Here is an 18,236-nt window from a genome sequence, read left to right as displayed (position 1 = left end):
ACTTTTCATAATCAAATTGGATTTTTAGAAAGAAGTTGTATCAACTTTTTTGCTTTTTATTTAAGATAGCTAGCCGGTTCTTTCAGTAAGTAGTAGATGTAAAATTTTTCATAGAATTCAGATATGCAATCGGTTTTTTTGTAGACCTCTTATTTTTTAAGTAATTTAAGTTTTTAAAAAAAATAATTAAGTCGGTTTTAAGGTACTAAAACGCAACAAAATAAAAGAAGAAAATAGCCAGTATGAACAAAAATAGTAAGATCTTTAATTTGACACCTTACTTTTAAAATTCTGTTGAGTAATTGTTGAAAAAATCTATTTTTTTAACCTCGGTTTAATCAAAACATTAAACCTAAATATTTTCTCATACAGACATAAAAAATATGGGTTCATATATACCATTAGAATGAGAAAAATAATATGAATCCATTGTAAGCAAAATTGAAAAAGTTTAAAAAAATTGTAATAAAAAATAGAAAAAATAAAAAGTTTATTTTAAGAATTGTAACTACTAAACTAGCCAATCACAAATCGCAAAAATTGACAAATCGGGAAGCTTGCCCTATAAAATTAACCTATAGAATTGCCAGAAAAAAAGGAGAACGTTCATACAATATATACAATAGATACTACAATAAATATAGTGATATTAAAGAACATGTAAAGAATGAAAAATTATGAACAAATATGCATCAGTCTGTTTATAAACTTCAAAACAATGCAGTTAAAAATACATTATTGTTTCTTGTGTTTAAAAAATATCTGCTACATTGCATTGTCTTTTGTTTAGGTTTGGTTCAGGTTTAGTTCAAGCTAACCCTTTAAAGCCGAAAATTATGATTCTTAAAATAAACTTATCTTTTTATTATAGTTTTATAAAACTTTTTCAATTTTGCTTAGAATAGATTCGTAATATTTTTCTGATTCTAAAGGTATATATGAACCCATGTTTTTTATGTCTGTTTGAGAAAATATTTAGGTCTAAAGTTTTTATTAAACCGAGGTTAAAAAAATAGATTTTTTCAACAATTACTCAACAGAATTTTAAAAGTAAGGTGTCAAATTAAAGATCTTACTATTTTTGTTCATACTGGCCATTTTCTTCTTTTATTTTGTTGCGTTTTAGTACCTTAAAACCGACTTAATTATTTTTTTTTAAAACTTAAATTACTTTAAAAATAAGAGGTCTACAAAAAAACCGATTGCATATCTGAATTCTATGAAAAATTTTACATCTACTACTTACTGAAAGAACCGGCTAGCTATCTTAAATAAAAAGCAAAAAAGTTGATACAACTTCTTTATTATTAAATACGAAATTTTTAAAACTATGTAATAATCATTTACATAAAATAAAGTTATTAAAAACAAAATTGGCAATAATAATCAACTTCGCGTCAATGTAACTATTTGTATCTAAACATAGACAAACATGGAAATAGACACAAAAAAAATCATTTGTTTTTAAGCACCCATACCCATTCCATTTATGATTTTGAAAGGAATTACTTTTTTACTTTCAAGTTTGGTCAAGTGAGGATATTTGAAGGTCCTGTAGGGTCAGCAAACAAACAAAATAATCCAGAGTACATATAATTCAAAGTGGTGTTACTTAAGTAAGGGAAGGAGGTTTTAAAAGTTTTGGAGTATTTAGTTTTTATTCAATCCTGATTTTGTTGTACATAAAAACAGTGTACATACGTTTCAGCCAATGAATAATATCTAATTCTTTTTACTAAACCCCGAACCACTTCATTATGCAATCTACATTTTCCTGGATATTTTGTCTACGGTAGTCCATAAGTGTACAGCTTTACAGTACATTGTTTCTATTTGTTAAAGCAACACGTATGATAAAAGAAAAAGATTCTGTTTAAAGTAAAATGCTTATATTTCAATCAAAATCTATATTTTTTTTATTTTTTACCGATCCACGTCATTATGCAAATCAAAAGAAAATCAATGAGAAAACGTTTGTTTTATTCTTTTCTCCACTTTTAATAAACGATTCTGATAAAATAACAATTTTTAAAGGGATTTATGCATTAATTATAATGTAAAACAGTTTCAGGTAGATTTTAATGATTTTTCTAAATAAGAAATAATTGAAAAAAAGAAATTCTATCCTTATCACTTTAGAGGACAGCTGCCGACCCCCAGTCTTATGGATGAAGCTAAATACATGTAAAAAATAAAAATTTGCCTGAAAAGTATACAAAAATGTTTTTTGATGTGTTAAAATAATCTATTTTAAAATCTTGATTTTGAGGATGATGGCCTTTAAGATGCTCTTACTGGTGGTGATTGTGAGCTAAATGTTATCAAAGTGCATGCCCTTGAAGAAAACTTATATATTGAACTTTGGTCCAATTTTTGTAGTCATAGCAGCCTCCAGCCAAGCAATATTAAAAAAGAAAAATATTGCAATTTTAATTACTAAAATTCATAAAGTAAATATTGTAGTTTTTAGATAATGGTTATATTTCATGTCGAGAAGCTCCACTGGAGGCTGCTATGACTACAAAAAGTGGTACATAGGTTAATAGACAAGTTGTTGTAATGGTCATGTACTTAGATAACATTTAGCTCACCTTCACCACCAGTAAGAGCATCTTAAAGGCCATCATCCTCAAAATCAAGATTTTAAAATAGATTATTTTAACACATCAAAAAACATTTTTGTATACTTTTCAGGCAAATTTTTATTTTTTACATGTATTTAGCTTCATCCATAAGACTGGGGGTCGGCAGCTGTCCTCTAAAGTGATAGGAATAGAATTTCTTTTTATCAATTATTTCTTATTTAGAAAAATCAATAAAATCTACTTTAAACTGTTTTTCATTATAATTAATGCATAAATCTCTTAAAAAATTGTTAATTTATCAGAATTAATTTTTAAAAGTGGAGAAAAGGGCAAAACAAATGTTTTCTCATTGATTTTCTTTTGATTTGCATAATGAAGTGGATCGGTAAAAAATACAAAAATATAGATTTTGATTGAAATATAAGCATTTTACTTTAAACAGAATCTTTTTCTTTTATCATACGTGTTGCTTTAACAAATAGAAACAATGTACTGTAAAGCTGTACACTTATGGTCTACCGTAGACAAAATATCCAGGAAAATGTAGATTGCATAATGAAGTGGTTCGGGGTTTATAAAGGGTTGTACGCTAGCTTAAAAAAGAATCTACCTTATTCAATGGAAAGTGCCAACCGTTAAATAGAGAAAGCCACACAAAATTATGTTAATATAAGAAACCAAATAAAGTATTGAAAGAATAATAGTTATTTCTCGCATCTTATTATAAACAGTTTACGCGGATATGAAATGTACAATTATAATATTTTTTTGATTTATATGAATAGAACTTACTTTGCATAAGATGTCTTTCAACGTTTTCAAAATTTGTTTTTTAATTGGCTGGTTTAAGATACTTATTATTTGTATGCACACTTCACCTAAATTTGTAGGTAATCGAAGAATAATTTTAATTCATTAATTATCAAAACCACATATGGGGAAATTTAAAAACATAGACACGAGTAATACATAAAAAGAATCATGAAAAATTTAGTAAAAGTTTTCTAGGTTTTGTTTTTAAATGGCTTTTTCAAATTCATGTAAATTGCATGCACACTCTACTTAAATTTGTAGGTAATCAAAGAATAATTAGGATTTATTATTTATCAAAACCACATATGGGGAAATTTAAAAACATAGACATGAGTAATATATACAAAAAAATTATTTTAAATAAAAAAACAGCAACAACTAACCCTGCAAACACTTTTTAACTTTTCACCACTCTTGGCCATACGGGGGAGTAACATGCTTACAAGAGTATTGTCAGATAGTTAATCAGACACAATAATTCGTCCAATATAATTAAAAATTTTAGCAGATTTTGATTTATATTTTGACTTATTCTTTTGCTAAATCCTTGTATAATGGATTAATATACGTGGATATCATGACATAGGAAAACTATCGTCAATTAAGCTTACTAACATAGAACTTGTCTATTGTTCAGTTCGTTCATCCAGTAAGAAGGGAGGGGGTAAAGAAAGTTGTTGGGTGGTATCTTTATTTTAGCCCGCTTCAAGTTTCACTTTATTAGAGAACAAAAAAATCTGGTGTAAGATGCAAGTAATATTATATCCATTCTATGTAAATGATTATTCTATAGATGACCTGTCCCTGTTTGTAGATATTGATTTCTATGCAGTCCCAAACTAATATGTTTACTTTTATGTGGCAAAATAAATCAATAAATACAATTACTTTGAGTATATTAAAGTATTTAAAGTGTATGGGGTTGTACAGCAGGGATTTTAAGGGATAAGACAAGAGACGATAAATCAATGTACAACTCCAATAATAAAAAACAAATTTTGTAGATTATAATTATTTGTTGAAAAGTGTAAACGCTGTTACTATCAAGATTTCATAAAAGTACCCAAAGTTTTAAACCAAAACGAATGAAATACTTTTTTATAAATCTTAGGGCACCAGAGTAATTTACAGTCAAATGTCATTTCGATCACTGGGTTAACAGTGCCTCCCCCCCCCCCCATTTATTTGTTTGAGAGGGAGGAGGCATTGGACTTCAAATTATCCTGGTTCCAAACGTTTATAATTTTTTTTTCCTGTTATAAACTTTGGGGAACTTTATTAAACCTTGATTGGGTTGTACTAATCTATAGCTTTCTGTCAATAATTTTAACCTACAGATGGGGTAATTTTGATGGTGTGCATTTATTTATTTAAGGTTTTTTTTTCATTAATTGGGAATATAACTTTTTATGAAACATTAATCCATTTTTAAAAAACCTATTAAATATTAAAACATAATGTTTACTTGAAACAGCAAAATTACATTACAATCTTTTTACTGGTGCTTAATTCTTGGTAGCTATACCCCAGTCTAAATTGAGAATATTTAATTTAAAGAATGTTTTAAAACGAAATGGCTATTAGATAGGCAAACAGTCAGTAAAAAGTTATTTGATTAGAAAATTACTTTAATAATTATATGTCTTAACTCTGTTATAGAGATGCTAGCGGCTGCTCTGAAATTAACAAATACAAAACAAGTTACATACAGAGGCAACATTTCAGTTATATTGTAAGAAGACTATAAATTAAATATGCGGGTACAAAAGGCTGGAAGTATAATGGAAACCTCACTATACTGAGTCTGTAGTATGTACAAACATTTCAACGTTGGCATAGAGCTACACACTACACAGTTATAGGGAAAGCAGTGACGTTCTATACATTCTATAAATTCTTTGGATTATTGTTATTAAAACATAAAATTTAATTGGTTATTTTAGTTGGATATGAGTTGATTAACTTTCTTTTATGTTTAAGATTTTTAAAATTTGAAATCATCTCTCTATATCCGTATTTATTTAGTAGACAGTTGTCTTAAGTGGTTAATGAGCTGCATCTAAACTATTAAAAAATTTCAGCATTCTAGTACACTTGTATCATAACCATTTTTAGTTCTCTTTTTTCGACATTATTATTAGGGTATATCCCAATTATAAAGTAGTAAAGTTTTTTGTCTAAAGCTAAAGAACTTGGAAACTGCAGGTTCCAATTGATTTTACTTTTTTAGGGAAGCTTTATAAATATATTGGGGCGGTTTTAGGCTATTTTCCAGACCCCCCGCCCCTCCCATCCTTCCCAAAGCAACTATTAACAATAAAAGGTGCTACGACTTTTCCAATATCTGTTTATCAGAATAAATGCCTTACTTCGTGATAAAATAAACGTATAAAAATTTGTCTATTAGTTAAAAATGGTTTACAGCAATAATTCCATTAATATAAAACTCAAATTTAAAGGAACAAAACTATTGCCGAATTTAACCCAATTAGCATTGACAGAAATTAATAATCAATATTAATTTCGGCTCAATACCAGCTGAGTATCCACAAATTCCCCAATAGTAGCTGAGTATCCACGCATATTTCCCAAGAGTAGTTAAATATCCACACTTTTTCCCTATGGTAGTTGAATATCCACAATAGTTTCCTATTGGTATTTTCATTATATCCTTTCAAAATGCTGATTCCCATGACAATAAAGCACATTAATGCAAGCAATTCACACCTATCATTTAACTTTAATACAGATTTAGGAACCAATTATTCAAAATCCATAAAAGCAAAGATCTGAAATGAAAGGACAAACTAACATTAACAGGATAATAATGCATAAGTCTATATAAAATTATTGTAATTATAGTAAATTTGTAGCAAATTTTCTTAAGTACATGCTTAAGGACATACTGACATTTTTAGGACTTGATTATTGTACCTTATCATAATAAGAATCAGTATTCCATAAATTAGATATCCTTAAACTTATAAATAATAAATCCCATTTTAATATAAATCAATCCACGTATGTTTTTGTCTTCAATTTAAGTTGTACAAAGAAGCCGAAAAATCTCCACCAACTTATTGCAACTTGCAAAAACAAGGATGACAAAATCATTAAAAGCGTAGTTGGGCATACAATAATCAATTTGATTTGTTGGTAATTACGTTCTTTATAATGTGCTACAGGAATCATAACTTTGAAATCAACGGACGGACAGACGCACAGACCCTTATTTTTTTTAAATGATCAATCTACAGGGCTAATAATCCAATATTTTTTTGGACCAAAAATCCCCAAAGCCACGATTTTATAGATCGAGTTGATATAATTTCCTAGAAATGTAGAAAAACTTTGCTTTCATTTATAACATTATATGAAAAAAAAATTGTTAAAAAGGTTAAAAAGCAACATATTTAAAGTTGACCTACGGACTTTCTATTATAGAGTTGCTACGTTTCCTAAAACGTACCTTTTGTATTAAATCGATAGGACAATTCTAACATCAACAAAAAAGATAACCAGAATAACTGTTTAAAAACTTTTTTCTCCCAATGGTAGTTGAATATCCACACATTTTCCCAATGGTAGCTGAGTATCCAAAAATGACCCCAATAGTAGCTGAATATCCACGTGGATACTCAGCTGGAATTGAGCCTTAATTTCTTTTTGGGCTTGGGGAGTTTTGGGGGTTAAATTAAGCAATACTTTTGTTCCTTGTAAAACTTTATATTATTATTCAAAGTTTTAAAAATTCATTATAATATTCGTTGGCTTAAAAACTTTGGTAAACTTATAAAATCTTTATAAAAAAAAAACATTTTTAATACTAAAAACTTAATTTTCAAGGGAATTTTAAATCAATATAACGTCCATTGTCTTATCCCATTAGAAAAAAATAATAATATAATCCTCTTTTTAATTAGATATCTTTTTTTATGCAGTACTTACTAACTTAAAAATGTTGTACCACCTGCGCTAGAAGTTTTTTTTTCCAATATAGAGAAAACTTGTACATAATTAGTTTTAGTGATTTAATGATAAGCAAAATGTCCGAAGTACAGCCTTTTAATTCTCAGGTATTGATTTAAATCATATTCCAGTATGGCTTAATAACTGCAGGATTAGAACCGGTACTGAGCCATTCTAAAATATCATGTATAACATCATAATATTGACATTTTTTACGAATAATAAAATAATAAATCATAAAATTAACCCCAGTTTTATTAGATACCTTTCCTCATAAACCTTCAGAAGCAACATTGAAAAGGAGAACCATATCGGTTTAGCGGTTAGTGAGTTCCTTCGGTACAGACTAACACAGATCCTGTTTTTATTCTATATCAGGATTATCATTCGACCTGAAATTAGTACATTAGATGTTGATATTCTACTACAAATTTAGTTGAAAAAGAGTGAAGTTTAAGACCTTGAAAATAAATTTCTTTCATTAATCTTTTCTTTTCTGTATCTTTTTTAGAATTTTGGAGACACGGAAAGTTTATCTCAGGATGAGGAGGGTAAGTTGATTGTTTTTTTGTACGCAATGATTTTTGTTCTTTCTTGAGTAAACAAGGACAACAATGTCCATTAGTCATTTGTTGCGTTAGTGTAGAAGGTAACGTGTCAGCTTCTGTAGTTAAGGCATTTTTCATATAAAAGAAATGTAAGATAATATTGATTTTTTATCTTTGGGTTAAATATTAAAACAGCATTACCATAACATTTACTAGTTAAATTATATGAATCTTTAAAAAAACTTCGGATTCATGGAAAGAAAAAAAAAGTAGTGGGTTTCGTCGTATTTTCACAATTGCATTTCTCCTAGTTCTAGCCCCATCGGGGGGCTTTAACCATACAGAGCCAATTTCTAAACCTTACAGGACAAACATTAGCATTTACCTAACCTAACTAAAATAACCTATCAATTAAGCTACAGTGAAAATACGACGAAACCGGCAACTGCGTTTTCTTTTCATGATCCAAAATTCAAGTTAAATTCTTATCTACGTCTAATGAAAAAGAAAATTTAATTAAATGATTTTTGAAAAATCTTAAATATAATGTTCTTTAATCTGAAATTAAAGATAATCCTACTTTAAACCCAGAAGTTAAATTGATTATGATTAATTGCGAAGCTTTTCTATGTTTAGAAAATGAGTTTGAGAGTCGTACTCTGGAATTATCGCATCCAGGTGCAAATGGAGGTATTTCAAAATCTTATTTTACTTTATACACACAACCATACCCCAGTAATATTAAAGTAACAGGATCTGTGTGTTTGTGTATGTCTGTACAAAAGGATCTCGCTAATCGCTAACCAGATTATTGTTCTCCTTTAAAATGTAGCTTCCCTTCGGTACTGGGAGGTGTATAACTATTTTGGAGTGGGTACCACTACCCTCACAAGAGAAATCGCTCCTAGAAAAGAAATACCAAAAATATTCTGCTAGAGACTCTACTGCATGACTTACTGGTTTTTCTTTGTACTTTGGCACGCCAAAAATTAAAATTAAAACTACAATTGAAAGTGGGGTGGTCGTCTCAAACCTCCCCCCCCCCCCTCCCCACCTGATTAGTAATTTATGTGGATAAGTTTATTCAACCTAAACAACCAAACAAAAGAGCCAGGTTCTCAGTTCAGATCTAAATTTTATCATATTTTTTCATATAAAAACCATTAAAAATGGTTACTGGAAAAAAGAATAATTTGTTGCTATTATATCTAGTTTTACCAAATCTGGGAGGAGGCCATGCATTGAATAATGGAGCAGCAGGTTTACCTGGGGTCCATAATCCTGGTCCTGCTGGACATTTGCATCATGGAGATGGATTACCAGGTCTTCAACATGGAGGTGGCCTAAGTGTCCTTCCAGGACTAGATACTGGTAAGTTTACAAAATTAATTATTTGCAACTTTTTGAGAAAAATTATTTCCTCTTTCTCTTTTTCATTTATCATCTTTATAGATAGATAGATGTATTTCAACATAAGCATACAAAATGATAATAATATTTCTTACACATATTTAAAAAATTTTATGCATAGTTTGGTACTTTCATAACCTGGGTTGGCCGTTGCAAAAGCTGAAAGTACCGATTTAAGACAAACATATTCAAATGATTTTTTAATGTTTCTAGCTACATAGAAGTTTTAATCAGATAATTAAATTGGATATATACATATAACATATAAATAGGTTTAAATAGTATAAATAAATAGTAAGGTATTAATGATGCTATTTACACTATGATACAATGGGGTTAGAGAAATTAAAATTTTAAATTAAGGCAAATTTTAATTAATTTTACAGACAAAACATTTTTGCTTATTACAATTAAAACTCTTATATTTATCTAATGCTTTCTTTTTGATGAGATTTTTAGTGGAATTTTTAGTTTCAGCACACCTTATAGCAGTGTCTAGATTGTTCCATATTTTAACAAAGCAAACATTAGGAAAAGTTTCTAGAGCTTTATGTTTAGGTAAAGGTACTTTTAATTTCATTACTCTGTTGGATAACATTGGTTCAAAAATATTATTGAATGAGTCTGGCATTTGTCCTGCAAGGAAACTTTTTACAAAGCTACCTATATTAACAGTCATAATATCTTCAAGTTTAAGTAAATCAAGTTTTTCAAGTAATGGATCTACATGAGCATTGTACTTTGCATTAGCGACATATCTCACAGATTGCTTTTGTTTTAATAATAATCTATTCATTCCCTCACATTTAGCATTACCCCATGTTATAATAGAAAATTCCAAGTGCGATTTTACAAGGGAATTATATATAGATTTACGAATTTTAGTTGGTGCAAACTTTTTCAATTGATTTAATACAAAATTAGCACTAGATACTTTGTTAATAACTGAGTTTATATGGTGTTCCCACGTTATAAACTCATCTAGATGAACACCTACAAATTTAAAAGATTTAATATTACAATCATTCCCAATTCTTTCAATCTTTTCACCACCAATTTTTATGACTAGAGAATCTTGGACACACTGCATTTGTTTGGTTCTAAAAACCATAAACTTAGTTTTGGCAACATTAAGTGAAAGTTTATTTGCTTGAAACCAAAGTTTAGCTTTTTCTAGTTCAATGTTAACCCTCTCCTCTAATCTTTTTAAATTGCTATCACTGTGTGCAAAAATTGTATCATCAGCAAAAAGTGAGGAAAATATATCAATTGCATTAGGCAAGTCATTTATATATAATAAAAACAGTATAGGACCCAGAACACTACCCTGTGGGACTCCATGGGTTATGTTTTGAATAGATGATTTGACACCATTAATTTCTACATATTGAGAACGATTATTTAAATAAGAATGAAACCATTTATTTGATAAACCTTTAAAACCATAATGGTTTAGCTTGGTTAAAAGAATTTGGACATTGCAAGTATCAAATGCCTTTTTTAAGTCAATGAAGCACCCCAGTGTGTATTCTGGTGTTTGAGAATCAAGACCTTGGTATATTTTATTCAATAATTGAATTAAGGGCTGTGTTGTGTTGTGCTTGGGTCTAAATCCATACTGATGTTTATAAAGAATATTGAACTTATTTAAGTATTTAAACATTTGACAGGCAACTATTTTTTCCAGTAGTTTAGAAAAGGCATTTAATATACTAATAGGTCTATAGTTATCAAATGAATTATTCCTTCCTGATTTAAAGATTGGCAAAATTTTAGCGCATTTATAATTGTTTGGAATAAAGCCATGTTTAAATGAAAGATTAAATAGGTGAACAACAGGATCTATAATACTTGGCATAATTTCTTTTAAAAGTTTAGTAGAAATATTGTCAGGTCCACAACTTAGTTTAGGTTTTAACTTATTGAGAGTAGAAAAAATTATTTGAGGGGTGATTTTTTGAAAGACAAAATTTTCATTTACTGGAACCCCAAGGTAGTCATTAAAATCATTTTCGCAAAATGGAATTTCATCTGCTAGGCTGGGACCAACATTAATAAAAAAATTGTTAAAACCCTCACAAATATCTTGAAAGTTTTCATAGGATCTGTTATCATCAGTAAAAAGATTTGGGATAGAATGCGTTTTTTTATTCTTGTTAATAAGTTGATTAATTGTAGACCAAGTTTTTTTCATGTTAGATGAAAATTCATTGAATTTAGAAAAATAGTACTCTTTTTTGGCTTTCCTAACTGCAGATTTATAAATATTATTTGCAATGTAATTATAATTAAAAATCAACAAGAATTTTAGAAACAATTAACTTTACGTTCATAGATCATAGGTGTGTAGCTTTTTCCAATAATTTGTTGTCATAGGTGCTGTTGGTGCAGATATTGGGGAAACAGATGATGACGTTGGAAAGGAAGTTGACCTACCTAGTATGCAGGGGAACTCGCAAGGTAAACATTATACAGTGTGTGTTGTTTTAGTGGAACAAAAATATTGCCGAATTTAACCCCCAAACTCTTCATTGGCTTTTGACATTCTGTATAAGAAAAAAATATTTAGCTGTTTTCAACAAATTATACCTCAAAAATCTGCTGTCAAATGTAAAAATGTTACACTAGGCAATACTTTAGTAAGATTAAAAAAAAAAAAATTCATAATTTGTGTCTCATGATGCAAGTAATATCATAATTCAATATATATATATAAACAACACATTTATGTTAGTGTTTCAATCAATTAAATAATCTAAAGATCAAGTTTATCATTTATTTAGAGAATGATGAAGAAAATGAATATGAAGATGCAGAAGATGATGAGGTATTATTAATATTTCTTGTTTCCTGCTTTTAAATCTAAATATCAGAATTGTATTAAATGTTTACATCATAATCTACTTCCATGTAATACAATTATCATGTAATACAACTATAATTCGAGATATGGAAAGTGTCTTGTGTGACGTCATAAAAAATACGTCTAAATACATCTCTTTTGTATGTGTTTCCCTTCCCACTTTTTCTCTCTACCTTCCTTTTTAGACGTATTTTTATGACGTTACACATGACACTTCGGATCTCCCTATAATTTCATAAATAAATTCAGAATGATTCTGTCCTTTAGGATGATAATGAGGATAATGATGAAGATGATGACGATGATGTAGCAACAGGTCCAGCACAAGGAGTGTATGATCCCTGTGAATTTGATCATTTACCAGTTACACAGGTAAAACTAGTAAGGATGTATTTGTAAAATCATATCGTATCATATCAAAATTGATCCTCTAATAGTGTAACCATACACAATACACATAAATATATCCTCGGTTTTAGACTCCATGAATACAAATGCCACACTCCTTAGCTTGATCTTTAAATCGTTTTTATGGTGCGCTGAATCGGGGCGATTCAGAGGTGAACCGTAGATGCGCTGATGGTGAGCCACAGCGCATCTATAAAACATTGATTTTTAGATCGTTTGCGCACTCACTAAAATATCGATCCGCGCCAGTACAACTTTAATACTCAAGCCGTGTCAGTAAGGTATTTTATATAAAATGCCGTGTCAGTATGGTATTTTATATAAAACATTAATATATAATTTATTTTAAAAATAACTATAAAAATGTTTTCACGATAGTTTTGCAATAAAATATTAAAGTAATTAAAAAAATATCCATTTATTACATATGATTCACCCCAATTTGGTCCGGCAATGCCACTCGGTGAGTAGCATTGCCGCGCTGGTACCGCGCCACTTGCCGCGCCAAATCACCCATGCAAATTCGATTTAAAGATTGGTATTAATAATTTGATGGTGCGCTGAATGGATCGCCCCGGATTAGATCACCTATAAACGATTTAAAGATCAAGCTCAGAACTAAAACTAAATCTTTATTTTTATTTATCCATTTATCTGTGATAGCAATAGAATGTAAAGTAAGTTTGAAATAAGAGCAAAAAACAAGATTATTCTGATTTAGGAGATAAAAGATTTGTTTGTCAACATTTTAAAATATACACCACAAGCTGTTGATATGGAAACTAAATTCAGGTATCTTTATATGAATTACAAAATTAATCTATTAAATGTTTAGTTGAGTGTTCGAAACCTATATGTGTTTTTCAGCTGTCGTTGGGGGGCAACACATCGTAAAATTGACGACCTCTCCATTTGCCCCCCAAATATTATTTTAGATTTATTTTGCTTGTTGGTTATACCTTATTCCTGGTATGATTCTTGCTTATATGTAATTAGGAAGTAGCCATAAGTTAAAAAACAATTTATTTTCTCTTATTTTTATAAGTGATAACATTCTTTGAATATTTTTGGTTTTATAAATAATGTAAATATCTTCATTGTTATAGGGAATATATATTACTTTTTTTCTTTTGAAAATGTAATTTTGTTGACATATTGTTTTAAAGTATTGCTTCGAAACCGATTGATATCCGCAGGATTAGAATGGTTCTCAGCAATACTGAAAAAATATGTATAGCATCGTATTATATACAATTTTCCATGAATATTAAACACCTTGTGGGCTAAAAAAAAACTGGTTTAAATCTCATAATATTTAATCTTATTATCTGCAGAATGCTGTCTATAATAAATTACTATACAGGCCTTTTATCCCTGATTACATCCCTGCTGTTGGTGACATAGATGCTTTCATCAGAGTTCCCAGGCCAGATGGAAAATTAGAGGTAGGCTATATTTCAATCTTTTTTTTGTTAGGTGTTCTTGGTCTGTTTCAACTTACAATAATTTGACTTAAAATATCTATAAATTTTACAAATTATAAAGTATCTAATATCAGTTCTAAATGTTAGCATTTTTTTTAGCCCTTAGGTCTAAATGTACTTGATGAGCCCTCAGCCACACAATCAGATCCTAATGTGCTGGAGCTTCAACTCAGAGTTCTATCAAAGCAATCAGCCAGGTTGGAACATTTTACCAATTATTGACAACCAAGGGGCCTTTTCACAAAATTTGTATAAAATCTGACAAAACTCTTTTTAAATCCTCCCCTTTAAACTTTACATCAATGTATTTTGGATAAGTGCTCCCTGTTTTTGCAACCCCTTTAAACTGTATATAAAATTTCCTGAAACCAGTATATTTACTTTAAAACTGGAAAAAAGATACAAAATATTGACTCAATAATAACAAAATGTCTAAATAATTGTTCCATTTTTATATAATTTTTTCTTAGCAAAACAAACAAAAAAGAAAGAAAAAGATAAAAAGTGTTAAACAATCATCAGTCATTGAATCCTAACCATTTTGTTTGTGTACGTATGATTGTAAAGCTGCGTCACTTGGAAACAAACAATATTTCAGGACAACTGCGCATGTAAAACGAGTGGTTGCTGGCGAACAAGGTGGCAAAGAAGTGGAAAAGTGGATTAAAGACATCCGAGATTTGCATAGGTGTGTGTTCATACAATAATGTCAAAAGATAATACAGTTATAATATGAATTTTCTTAAAGCTTTTGGATTATACATATAATACACTTATTAGCTCCACACCCAGCGTCTATGGGCTATGCATTCCAAGAGGAGGGGAGAAGTAAATCAACAGCCTAAAACCACGCAAAGTCTAAAATATTAATATGAATATTTTCTAAAATGGGGATCTCAATTTATTATTGGTTAGAAAGTTTTGAACAGACAAATAGAAAATCCTACTTCTTAAGATAATAGGATGTATGAACAATGGATATAGAATATTCGTGGATATAATGTCATTTGTTATCAATTTAGCTTGTTAATATAGACCTATTTTATTGGTCAGTTCATTTATAAGGAAGGAATGGAGATGGTTGGGGTGGATGAGGGATATCGTTATTTTAACAAGCTAAGAAAATTACTTTATCAGAGTACATGAAAATCTGGTGCAACATCCCAGTATTAAAATATTGATTTTATGAACACACATCACTATTGGACAGATCTAAACCTAACCCATCAGTACAGTATTCAAGACCAATGCCTGATATTGATAAACTAATGCAGGTAAATATTTACTTTCAAAAGTAAGTTATCATTCATTCACAGTTGAATGGCCGCTTAAGAAAAAAAGGTTGTTAAATAAAAAAGGGTGAAGGAAGCAAAATAGGACTTTGACTGACTTATAGTCGGAGATTTTTTATCAAACAGGGGACATGCACAAACATTTGGAATCTGTTATAAGACAGTTACTAAAGAAAATCACCAATTAAAAATCATGTACAGCATCGTATTAAAGACAATGTTCCACAGATATTAAAATAAATATCATAAAGATAATACCAGTTTTGTTAGCACGGGCCTTTGGTCCCTAGGGGTTAACAAAACTGGTTTGTTTTATTTCAATACCTTCGGAAATCTGTCTTTAATACGATAAGATAAATAACTTTTCTATTTATTCTTTCTTATGTTTTAAGGAATGGGATGGTGAGTTTGAAGACACGCAACAAGAATTTGGTATGCCCACTGCTCAACTAGATTGCGATATTGCAACTCAGGTTAGGATATCTCATAATGTAAAATTTTAGTAAAGATTATTTTGTCTGAAACTAAAGATCTCAGTAAATGCTTATACAAATGGGTTATTCTTTTTTAATTAAGCTTTGTATATGTCTTTTGGTGGTTTTTGGCCTTTTCTTACTTCTCCTAAAGGCTATACTAAGGGCGAAGCAACTTGTGATAACCCCCAATTTTGTTTTAGAAGTATATTTGGTGTTGTTGGCTTGGGCCTTCGGTCCCTCGGAGCAAACAAACTGGTTTTAACCTTATAATCTATCATATTAATATCCGCGGAAAGCTGTCTATAATACGATACGATAAATAAATATTAATGAATTGCTTGCTAAATTATAAAATTATCTAAATATTAGTTAATTACAATAAATACATTTACAAAATTTTAATTAAAATTTCAAATTCTTTAAGGTACGTATACGGTTTATATTTTAATTCATCGTATACTTACATTATTTATAAAACTTTTGATGACGCTAATTTACACAAAAAAAGACTAGTACTACGCCTCTAGTTGTCTTTGTGTTCACTTTTAACAGGGAATATTCCTTCTAAATTCTAATTGAACGGTTAAATTACATTTATTTCATTGGATTATTTCTTTAGGTTGATATTATGTGTAGTTTGCTAGATATCCCAATTCACAGGTAAATTTAAATAGTTTTTATTCTGGTATGGTTTCGAAACCTATTGATAATCGCTGGATTAGAACCAGTTCTCAGAAATAGTGAAAAATCATAATTCATCAATTCCTCTAATATCGGCGGCAAACTGTCTATATAATACGATGCGATGAATAACATTACTTTTTTGCTGATTAACTGTCTTGGATCATGGAAATAAAACGAAGTCGCAGGTTTTGTCGTATTTTCACATTAGCTTTTGATAGAATATGTTAGGTCAGATTAGGTTAGGTAAATGTTAATGATTGCCTTGCAGGGTTAGAGCCCCACACAGGTGCTAGAAATAGGAGAAAATCTACTGTAAATTCGACACTTCGTCTTTTTTTTTCCATGATTCGCTGTTTCTGTTACAAGCACCTTACTTAATATTGAATGAACATCTAATAAAGTGTTAGGATCATGGAAATAAACCGAAGTGGTTGGTTTCGTCGTCACGCCAAAACCCGCTTCTTCATTTTCTTTCCATGATCCAAATTTTATTTTTTACGTATTGATAATTGCATTCATTATAATTTAACCATTTAAATCATATTGAAATTGATGTATTTAGTGTTATCATTACTAATTTATAAGATATCATACAAAAATATATTTATTTTAGAAGTCGAATTCAGTCATTGCACGTCATGTTTACTTTGTTCTCAGCTATAAGGTATACTATTAATTATAACCCACGACTGTGACTCGTAACGCATCGGGTAGGTAATGGGTTCGAATCTCTGCTTAAAACTGCGTTATAACAAAAGACATTAAAATGGTACCTTCTGCTGCTATATGAGATACCAGACATAAATAGTTAGGGTAGAGGGAATGCCAATTTAAAGTTTTGGCCGCGTAGGTATACACTTCATAAGTAAGATTTAGTTTATAGATAAATCCACTCTTTTTTAGGGGTTATCCGTGTTAAACTACTCACTGGGCTTGGAAGGCTTTTAGTCGCATATGTTTAACTTAAGTGCATTGGAACTGATGTATTATTTTATCCCAGATCTTGTTGATAAAGGCGTGGCTGTCGAAAAGGTTTTATTGTTTACTTGCTGAGTACTAGTAGGTCAAACGGTGATTGCAGTGAAATTTACCACATAAAAATTACATTTCATGTATATAAGGAAGAGCTCGACAGCCACAGCCACATTCAGAAGTCTTAAAGTCAGCTGCGCGGCTTTTTTTGCCCCATTAGAAGCGCCGCTACTCTTTAACTTGATATATCTTCTATCTAGGAGCCATCAGTTAATGCAAGAGTACAACGGAGATTATCATCCTGGTGAAGAATATTATCAATCTCATGATATATTACAATTATAATTCCAATGTAACCAATCAATATTTGGGCAGTTTATGACGATAGTGCCCCAAAGTTTATTAGTAACGTTTTCATATTCAGTGGCTTAAAAACTTTGGGACTTTTTATTAAAATTTGATTGGTTGGTTCATTCAGTTGCGTGTCCAACCGTTTCAACCACTAATTGCAATCTACAGAAGAGTAATTTTGTGAATAATCAATAAGGTTGGACATGGATTTTTGGACATTGTATTATTTTATTTTTTTTGTAAATACTTTTTGAATACCATATCTTAAAATATTTTCTTGATTCCTCTAACTATCTTGAATATGCATAGCAGTCTTTCATCAATTTATGCAATTTCATAAATATAATAGTATTGTGATTTTTTTATTTTGTTTTTATATCT

The 18,236-nt window shown here is 29.7% G+C and overlaps 1 protein-coding gene across 1 annotated transcript; it reads left to right on the top strand.

Moving 5' to 3' along the window:
• Positions 1–7,311: 7,311 nt before the first annotated feature.
• On the top strand, positions 7,312–18,219 carry LOC145304521 (intraflagellar transport protein 46 homolog). The gene is made up of 16 exons (XM_080146418.1): positions 7,312–7,474; positions 7,879–7,918; positions 8,552–8,605; positions 9,128–9,286; positions 11,702–11,785; positions 12,109–12,152; positions 12,456–12,560; positions 13,318–13,388; positions 13,960–14,041; positions 14,180–14,277; positions 14,679–14,768; positions 15,291–15,354; positions 15,765–15,845; positions 16,468–16,508; positions 17,146–17,196; positions 17,765–18,219. The coding sequence occupies exons 1-16, from the start codon at positions 7,433–7,435 to the stop codon at positions 17,847–17,849; spliced, it is 1,191 nt and encodes a 396-aa protein (XP_080002544.1). The 5' UTR covers positions 7,312–7,432; the 3' UTR covers positions 17,850–18,219.
• The last annotated feature ends 17 nt before the right edge of the window (positions 18,220–18,236 follow it).

This window comes from Acartia tonsa, chromosome 2, assembly GCF_053477335.1.
Source record: "Acartia tonsa isolate MP-2025a chromosome 2, ASM5347733v1, whole genome shotgun sequence".
NCBI classification, from domain to species: Eukaryota; Metazoa; Arthropoda; class Copepoda; order Calanoida; family Acartiidae; genus Acartia; species Acartia tonsa.
This window is presented reverse-complemented; position numbering and strand designations above follow the sequence as displayed.

Bases quoted from the DNA above. Each gene is read 5' to 3' on its own strand.
- LOC145304521 (XM_080146418.1), top strand. From the start codon at position 7,433: ATGATAAGCAAAATGTCCGAAGTACAGCCTTTTAATTCTCAG. The intron at 14,042-14,179 runs GTAGGCTATATT...CATTTTTTTTAG, and splicing joins GGCCAGATGGAAAATTAGAG to CCCTTAGGTCTAAATGTACT. The intron at 14,278-14,678 runs GTTGGAACATTT...ACAATATTTCAG, and splicing joins CTATCAAAGCAATCAGCCAG to GACAACTGCGCATGTAAAAC.